Raw genomic sequence first — 9,581 nt, 5'->3', positions numbered from 1 at the left:
AAAATCTTTATTTACAATTGTGTTTTTCTTGATAAGAATCATCACATTTTCCCTCCCCTCAGTTGTCAGTGCTCAGGCCTCTCCATAGAATCAAGTACCCAGATTCTTTAAATGATCCTGTTCCTACCATCACATTCTATGAGAAAATGGTTTAATGATGCAAATTACCTTTCAAAATTTACACAGAAACAAAAAACTAGTACAACAGTTCCCAGTGCAAAATATTTCCCTTGAAAGCACACTTCAAAGCAAACACATTTACTAACAGAACCATGGAACCGGATATCTTCATGACAGCATGTGATTTACAGGCAGACTAGGAGCTGAAAAGTCAGGCATTTCACAAGGTTAACAAGTTATGCACAGTAGCACTATAAAAAGCAAGAGACGTGGTTCTTATTTGTCCTTCCTTCACGCTCCCTAACTAAGTCTATTCAGATAAATTGTCATGGCAACTTGATTTATATACCAAGGATACTAGCAAAGACAAGTCAATTCCCCTTGGAGAACTTGTGAATAGGAAGTTGCCTGTTCTGATGCTGGCAGAGACTAAAGCTAAATGCCTTTCCCTGCTACAGGTTCACCATGCACTCTCCCTGCAGTGGTACTCTCTCAACAGATGCTCTTGCTCAGATTGCAGCCGAGAGCCTCTAGTTTCTGTCGAAGGCAAGATTGCGCCGTTTGGAAGAAGTCCTCCTTTGTGTACTTTACAACCTTTTACTAAAAGCAAACTGAGTTCAAAAAGAAATCCTAACTTTCTGAAATGAAGATGCTGTACACAGTGGAGTGCACTCATTCAAAGAGACACTGGACTTGCTGTGTATACAGAATGCAATGGATATTGTCCTATGACTCTTGGTGGGGTGACTCACCTTCATGTTCATAACACACACAGTTACCCCAAAGAACATGTAAGCATATCACAAGAGGGAAGACAGAATTCTTGCACCAGTTTTTAAGAATGCTTTCTTTGTAACAGAAAATCCTTTGCAAGTTCAAACCTGGCCCTAGAAGCACAGTAGACAATACAAAGTTTAATAAATAAACACATACCACAGCAGATAAATAGGCATTTATTAAAGTTCATCTCAAAACAAACAAAAATAATAAAGGACATTAAGGCATCTTGTATTCAGTAACAGTTCATAATAGCAAAGATGACTTCTCTTTCTGATACAAGAGGGCAGATTAGAGGCAAAAGAAAAGAGTTCTCCCAACACACCTGAGATTGCTGACTTCCACTGTCCCACCAGTCAGTCAGCAAACCCTACAGTCAGCTACAGAATCCCAACACTCACCGAGACAAGTGCAAGAATGCACTTTTCCCTCCCCTCAGATATCCAGCCTTCTGCAAAGAAGCACACTGGAGAAAGACCAAGAGATGGGATATTGCAGAGGATAAGGAAGACATACTCCTGCTATAACCACTCAGTTTTGAGCAGACTGGAGTATTTGGCCTTGCTTTTGCTAGTATTTACTATTTCAGCCAGTAACTAGTGGAACTGGGACCATAAGCTCTAGTCTGTATTGCAATGCAACAATTTTTATGTTCTCCTTCTGTGTTCATATTAGATAAACAAATGACAAAGGTCTTATTTCCATGGAATAATTTATTTTGATGAATTAAGCTGTCAAGTGACCAATCACTGTTATAGTGCTTTTTTTTTCAATTGGAGTAAGAACATCAGGAAATGTTTACAGTATCATTGGGTTCACTATAACAGGATTTTACTACAGAGTAAAATATAAATTACTAAACACTGCAGCACTATTCACTTCACCACACTGGCTCTCTATATCCTTTGTCACATTCTAACCTTCATTTAAGGCAGGTTTGTTGGGTTCTTTCCAAAGAAGACCATATAGTCTCTAGATAAACTTGTGTGACTAGATTTACGAGTTAGGAAATTGAGCTTTATAAAATGTTTACTTCAACAAATAAGAAAGTCATTAAGAGAGAGATGGTGACCCAAAATTGCACTGTATTAAAAGGTGGAGTTTCCTTGTACCAAAGTCCTTTATTCATCATCTTTAGAACCAGTTTTGCTTAACTATAAAAGAGACACAAAAAGAAAGTATTCAAAGTTTAGACTGCCATTCCATTTATTAGGAAACAAGAACATTAGCTCCATCTCACAATGAACACATGTATACTTAATTAACAATACAGGCTGATCGTGCTACTGTACCAAGAGACTGAAAAGTATCAAAAATTAATTCTTAAGCTTAAACACTAAATGAATTTATTTCCTCAACATGAAAGTTGAATTTAAAAAACAACAACATCAAACCTCAGAAAAACTTCCGGGTACTGTTTCTATTTTATTTGAAGGCTCTGTCATGAGCTCTCCGAAATAAAAGAGCTGAAGTAATGGAACATTATCTTCACACACATCTGAGAGAATTCCCAAATAGAAATTTAGACAATATAAAATGAGATATTAACCTACTATTTCTCACCTTTTAAAGCAAAGTTTGTAACTGTGAAATGTAACACACCTATCCTGAAATCTATCTGGAATCCAAGACATCTACTACAAATAGCCACTTTTAACTCGGAAGAACTCTGCCCAAAACCACCATGATAATTTACTTGCTCTTATTTAACAACTAGAAGTGGTCTTAGGTCTTAGGCTGAAAGTTACTTATAGTTGTGTGAAATAAATTAGTTTGCTTTCAAAATTGTCAAGCAGTGATTTTCACTGAATCAGCAAAGACAAGAGGGCGGAAGAAATCCATGCTGAGGGAGCAAGTAGAAAAGTATTATTCTCTGCAGGAGTTGCAGCAGAGAATGAGGCTTGTAGGAGTCAGCAAGGTGCTCCCACTTGGGACAGCTCCATTTTTCTGCTTATTTATCCACTGCCCACCAGAACATGGTAGCACCACTAACTTTATTTTAAATCTTTTTGTCATATGAAGACAGAATATTTGCAGAATGTTTGGTTAACAAATTCCTCTCACCATAATATTAATTGCCCAATAAATAAAAAAGGAATACTAAACCAACAAAGTTCGAAGAGTAATCAAAGTCCTTCTGACTCTAACATTCAGGACTAGCATTTTAAAGCATTTGAGAAATACCTAAATTAGAATCCAAAATAAGCAACAGTTCTTAGTCTTTCTTGCAAATTTTTTTAATGTTAAAAAAAACAGTAACTTGAAAATACTTACGTGCTGGACACATACAGAAATTAATCAGACACCACAGTCAAATCCAAACACAGTTAGGAAGAAAACCAAGAAAAATATATCAGATTAGTCGCCTTCACATAGAAGTACAAATAGTTTTTCATGCATAGAGGCAATATTTTCATAGCACTGCACATTGTACAGTCATGTTACCTTTATTACGTCCACCCAGTTCCATCCTCGTGGAAGTTCCCCCTTGTTATCTGCAGAATAAAAAGGGTTTATTTTCAACACACAGCCCAAGGAGAATCTTTATATTTCTTTGAAATCAATGCACAAAATTCTAAATATCCAAACACTCAATTTCTCCACTAGGAAGCCATGAGGACAAAACCAGACACAGCTTGTTCTTCAACCAACCTCGAGTGAAAGGATGAGAGGAAATGGGCTTAGGCTGCACCAGGGGAGGTTCAGATTAGATGTTAAAAAAAAATGTTTCACTGAGAGATTCTTTATATTTCTTTGAAATCAATGCACAAAATTCTAAATATCCAAACACTCAATTTCTCCACTAGGAAGCCATGAGGACAAAACCAGACACAGCTTGTTCTTCAACCAACCTCGAGTGAAAGGATGAGAGGAAATGGGCTTAGGCTGCACCAGGGGAGGTTCAGATTAGATGTTAAAAAAAAATGTTTCACTGAGAGATTGGTTAGACAGTGGAATAAGTTGCCCAGGGAGGTCATGGAGACCCCTGGAAGTCAGTAACTTGAAAATACTTACGTGCTGGACACATACAGAAATTAATCAGACACCACAGTCAAATCCAAACACAGTTAGGAAGAAAACCAAGAAAAATATATCAGATTAGTCGCCTTCACATAGAAGTACAAATAGTTTTTCATGCATAGAGGCAATATTTTCATAGCACTGCACATTGTACAGTCATGTTACCTTTATTACGTCCACCCAGTTCCATCCTCGTGGAAGTTCCCCCTTGTTATCTGCAGAATAAAAAGGGTTTATTTTCAACACACAGCCCAAGGAGAATCTTTATATTTCTTTGAAATCAATGCACAAAATTCTAAATATCCAAACACTCAATTTCTCCACTAGGAAGCCATGAGGACAAAACCAGACACAGCTTGTTCTTCAACCAACCTCGAGTGAAAGGATGAGAGGAAATGGGCTTAGGCTGCACCAGGGGAGGTTCAGATTAGATGTTAAAAAAAAATGTTTCACTGAGAGATTGGTTAGACAGTGGAATAAGTTGCCCAGGGAGGTCATGGAGTCACCACCCCTGGAAGTGTTGAATAGCTGTCAGGATGTGGTACTTGGGGATATGGTTAAGAGGTGATGGTGGTGATGCTGCACTGACCATTGGACTAGATGAACTTGAAGGTCTCTTCCAACCCTGATGACTCTGTGACTCAAAGTAATTCTGTCTAAATAAAAACACCTCAGTCCACCTGAAACTTAATTTAGAAGGCAACTCAAACATGAGCTGGGCTGAGCAGCAATGACAAATTATGTCAAAGACAAAACTTTATGTAGCTTTTCCTTTATACAGTTAACATCAACCCGGCCAATTATACATTAGGTTAGGTAGATTATATGAGAAATCACTATCACAGGGTACAATTTACAGCTGCACTAGGACAGCAGTATCCAGATCATTAAAAAAGCTGAGGCTGAACACATAAAAGTCATCAGCAGGATCAACTGAAATAATGAACAGCTTTCAGTCAAAATCCTATTGATTCATTGAATGCACAAAATAGCTGCAGAAGCAGCTCTATTTCTAAAATACCTACTAAATTATATTTTATTTTGGGTTCCAAAGCAAACGCTTTCATTTAGAAATTACATTTTTAATAATGTGGATTATTTTTGAGAGCCCATCAACAAACCACATCTTTTGTGGACAGTTAATGTTTTGAAGTCCCAAACACACTCCTCCTACAAGTATTCTGGAAAGTTTCACTTCTGTCACAAATTGAAATTAAAAAAATAAAACAAAACAATGACATAATGAAATCCCTACTCTACAGAAAGAAAGTTGCTTTGACCAGAACTAACACGTCAGGCAAGAATAAGTCACTTCAAACAAGTAAGACAGAAACCACAAAGTAGTTAATCTTACAAATACATGACTAGTGATTCTGACTCTAGCCAGATGTTGTTGTTATAGAACTTGGATTTTTATACTGGCCAAAGAAAAGAATATGATAGTGAACAAACCTGTTTTATCGGCAAGTTTTCGCTTCTGGGTTTTGGATAACTGCTCCTTCTTCTCTTTTTTCTTACTTGCTGGCACATCTGGAGTCCTAATTGCAACGCTATTGCTTACTGAAGTCTGAGAAGATAGAAGTGGTTGTTAGTATTCTGCATATTTTGCACACAGACACCTCTATGTGGTGTGATTACTGAACCTGACATACTGAAACACCTTGACTGTCAGAAAGAAGCAATGCAGTCAGCAGTCTGCAGCTCTTCATCAACATGTAAACATGACTGTAGTTTTAAAAACATGTTGGGGACTGGAATTATTGCTTTTTAGAATTGCAGATGGCACCTCTTTTTAAATTTAATCATGGAGTTGGATTTAGTCTGAAGGGGTTCAGACTTCCCACACACAGAAAACATTCCTTCTTCCTCAAAGCAGATCTGCAGCACCAGGATGGCAAATAATCACCCTTACATAACACAGGAGCCACAGAACGACCCAGCCTGACTTCTTTAAGACCATGGAGGTGCACTTATGCCACCACTGCATCCCAGGAAGGCTGCAGTAAATTGCCACCCCTCCAGCCCTCAGCACACACCTTTAATCTCTCTTTCACTCGCTTTAATTTTGCTTCTGCTCCAAGTCTCCATTTTTATGTTATTATATAATATGTTATATTATCTATTTTATGTCGCTGTGGGACACAATTGCAGCCCACAAACATTTTGGTATAACTGCAAAAATCACAACTAAATATAACAATTACAACCACAGAGCATTGTGGCACCATTCTCTGTGTGTCACTTTTAGCCACTGATGTGTGTACCCAATGAACTGATTTACAACTTAGAGAGAGCTATGAAGTATTCAGAGTAGTAATAACCTTTCTTTTTTTTCAGTTTTAAAAACAAGAAATTAAAGTCTGAGTTTATCCACTTACCACAGTGTTAACAGGCTGATTTTCCATGAACACCTCTTTATTGTCTTTGGCATATTCAAAAAGTGTGTATGTCATAGCAGTTCCAAGATTCGCTTCGACTTCTACCATTAATTTATCCAATATACTTTGCTTAATGGCTGAAGATCTAAAAGAAATCATTAAACTCAACTATAAACAAGACAGCTGAAGAAAAGCTTATAAACAAAGGCCCCACAGACAAGGCCAGGGCGTGAAGCTGCCAGAGATACTTGCATCGTGTTGTTGAAGAAAGCATCCATAGATATGACTGGTGCTGTTTGTGGATATGTTTCCGGCCAAGAAACTTCTATTAGAAAGGCTTTGGGATCCCCACTTTCACCTATCTGAAGTGAAAAGAAAAACCTTATAAATTAACAGTTTCCAGTTGTTTACTAAGGATTACAATGCCAACATGGAAGCCTTTTAAATTCATCCAAATTCCTTGGGACAACAACTATTTTCATAAAGTTATCAGTTAGAAAATAGAGCTGCTGTTCAGAAAAAGCATTAAATTTTGGACATCAGTGTTAACCTCTACCCTGCAGTTTCTATTCTAGGAAAAGCAGTGGAAACATTCAAAGCCCTTTTTATGGCTGGGGTTTCAAAGCTACTTTGTAGCATCTGCAAGCCAAATATTACACAATCACGTATGAGAACAGAAAATACTAAACATTCTTTTTCCCCACACACATCTAAGCTCAGAGCAATATAAAAACAAACCACACGACAGCGCTGAAATAAAGACAATGATAAACTAGTAACCTAAGAGAGCAAAAATAATGGGTAACAATGTCAACATTTACGTATCAGCCCTACAGATATCTTATTTCACAGTAAGAAAGAACGAGTAGCAAAAGATTTAAGAAGTCAGTAGAATGAGACTGGATTAAAAAAAAGTCACAGCACTTAAGAGGCACACTTTCGTATAAATAATCAGGCATATTCACCAAATGCAGCAAACCCAAATTGAATATACAATCCCTTCAAGTATGTTAAATAAAAAATAAATAACTTTTTTTAATATTTAAAACTAGTACAGGTGCTATCAGAGACATCCTATGCAAACAGGAAAGGCTGTTTCACACAAGAATTTGGAAGACTAGCACAACGAGGTTGGTTAAATCTCTGTTCTAAAACCACCCAAAAATCCTCCCTTATTTCCCTCATTATCTAGCTGTCAAAATCTGGCTTCACCTAACTATGTGGACTGCAGTGTAGCCACAAGAGAAGCCCTAATCAAGGTAAGGCTAATGTATTTAAAAATCAAAAGAGAAAATGTTGCTGCTTTTTTATTTACAGTGTCTGTTTCAGCAGAGTGGATTGACATGCAAAAACACCTGTTTAGAGGTGAAATAAGCAAGACTTTAAATCAAGAATCTGCAACATTTTTCAGGACATCACCTACAGCGGTGCAGTCCATTTCCCACTGCTGCCAAGAACGGACATGGCTGTAAGGTTAACAGAGTTCTCTCAGGAAAGCACTGTCTGAGCACTGAGCAAATCCCCACACAGAGCTGCAGGACCACACTCCTGCTTGTCAATGCAAACTAGAAATTGGGTATCTTACTGCAAATGATGCTGCTGCTAGCTTTTGGTAATATTTAAAAAAAATAATCTTTCTTCAATGTCAATTTCAAAGGACATTGACCACCGAACAGCTGTGAGACAGGTGCAAGACACCAGGGTCAGAAAAGCAGCACACAAATTCTTTTCTACCTTCTCATGCATTATGCCTTAGAATCATAGAATCAGCCAGGTTGGAAGAGACCTCAAAGATCATCAAGTCCAACTCACCCATCATTACTAGACCATGGCACTAACTGCCACATCCAGTCTTATCTTGAAAACCTCCAGGGATGGTGAATCCACCTTCTCACAACACAAATTCTTCCTATATTATTGCCTTTGTCTGACATCAGATTTTACTGTATTTGAGTTATCATAACTTTTTACAATTATTTTTCATCTAATAAAAGTTAGCAATGACCAAAGCAAGTAAAATGTAAAATGACACACTGCAGACACATCACATTTCCCCTTCTGAGGGATTAAATTTATTAAGAGTGGTCCTATCAGTGAAAGAAGGCCACACTTACATGGATGGGATTCCAGTGCTGTTAATTAAATTAACCTATATCTCATCGCAATTACTGATGTTAAGCTATTTGAGAAGTCACAGAAAGAAGATTTGAGATGTTCCTTCCCCAGTAAGGCATGTGGCATATTCAGCAGTCTCCCTTCTGTCCCACGGGTGCCTAAGTTCTCATCAGTAAAGTTCTCTGGCTGTCCAAAGATCTGCATCAGTCTATGCTCAAAAAACTTCCAGGTCTGTAAACCTGAGAAAGCTGGCAAGAATTTCGTGCCAAGATGTAGCTGCATATCTTGAGCTCAGCACAAACTGTATGTCTCTCCTGAGCAGACTGTATCGGTGCACATGCCCAAAGCATTCTGTGGATCTTCTCTTTAGCAGGCAGACAAGGCATGTCAACTGCCTTGGGACAAGAGACTGGAACCTTGTGCTGAGCAGCAGCAAAGGTTCAAAGTTTTACATGCAAACATTTCTGTAAGTCCCTTGATTTCTGACAGCTGGGTGAGTATTGCTCAGCAGGGTGGCTCCTTCAGCCGGTTTGACAGTTCTGGCTACACAGGGCATAGATACACAAGCAGAATGCCTGGCTAAGGAATAACTGGCTTGTGGTGCCAAGCAATAGGACAAGAGCTAATGGGCAGAAACTGATGCATGGGAAGTTCCATCTGAGTACAAGGAAAAACTTCTTTACTGTGTGAGTCACTGAGCACTGGAACAGACTGCCCAGAGAGATCGTGGATTCTCCTTCAGTGGAGATATTTAAGAAGTGTCTGGACATAATCCTGTGGTCTGAGATGACGCTGCTTGAGCAGGGAGGTTGGACCAGATGACCCACTGTGATTCTGTAGTAAACCCCCAATGAAAGCAGGTTCTAAACGTGACATATTGTGCTAACCAGCATAACTGTACCAAAGATCCTGGAGCAAGAGCCTACGGATCTCGCCTATTTTTTTTACTGCACATCGGATATCCCTGTGGTTTACAAACCCCTGGCACGGCACCCACAAGGCTCCAAAAGTAACTCCCAGCCGCTTTGCCTCGCCTTACCCTGTACTGGAAGGAAACCGGGCTGAGCTCCCTGAAGCACAGGTCTCCCTCGTAGATAGAGCGCAGCGCTTCCAGCTCCATCTGCAGCAAGGGCAGGCAGGGTTAGCACTCTCGGCCCCAGCACGGCGCTC

At 38.9% G+C, this 9,581-nt stretch overlaps 1 protein-coding gene across 1 annotated transcript; it reads right to left on the bottom strand.

The window, feature by feature from the left end:
• Positions 1 to 1,353: 1,353 nt before the first annotated feature.
• RWDD4 (RWD domain containing 4) lies at positions 1,354 to 9,531 on the bottom strand. The gene is made up of 7 exons (XM_009072982.1): positions 9,451 to 9,531; positions 6,549 to 6,658; positions 6,297 to 6,441; positions 5,371 to 5,485; positions 4,084 to 4,133; positions 3,913 to 3,915; positions 1,354 to 2,051 (listed from the first exon to the last, which is right to left on the bottom strand). Exons 1-7 carry the CDS (start codon positions 9,529 to 9,531, stop codon positions 2,019 to 2,021), a joined length of 537 nt encoding a protein of 178 aa, XP_009071230.1. The 3' UTR covers positions 1,354 to 2,018.
• Positions 9,532 to 9,581: the final 50 nt, after the last annotated feature.

This window comes from Acanthisitta chloris, unplaced genomic scaffold (assembly GCF_000695815.1).
Source record: "Acanthisitta chloris isolate BGI_N310 unplaced genomic scaffold, ASM69581v1 scaffold6874, whole genome shotgun sequence".
NCBI lineage: Eukaryota > Metazoa > Chordata > Aves > Passeriformes > Acanthisittidae > Acanthisitta > Acanthisitta chloris.
The sequence above is the reverse complement of the archived record's forward strand: the minus strand, read 5'-3'. Positions and strand labels throughout refer to the sequence as shown.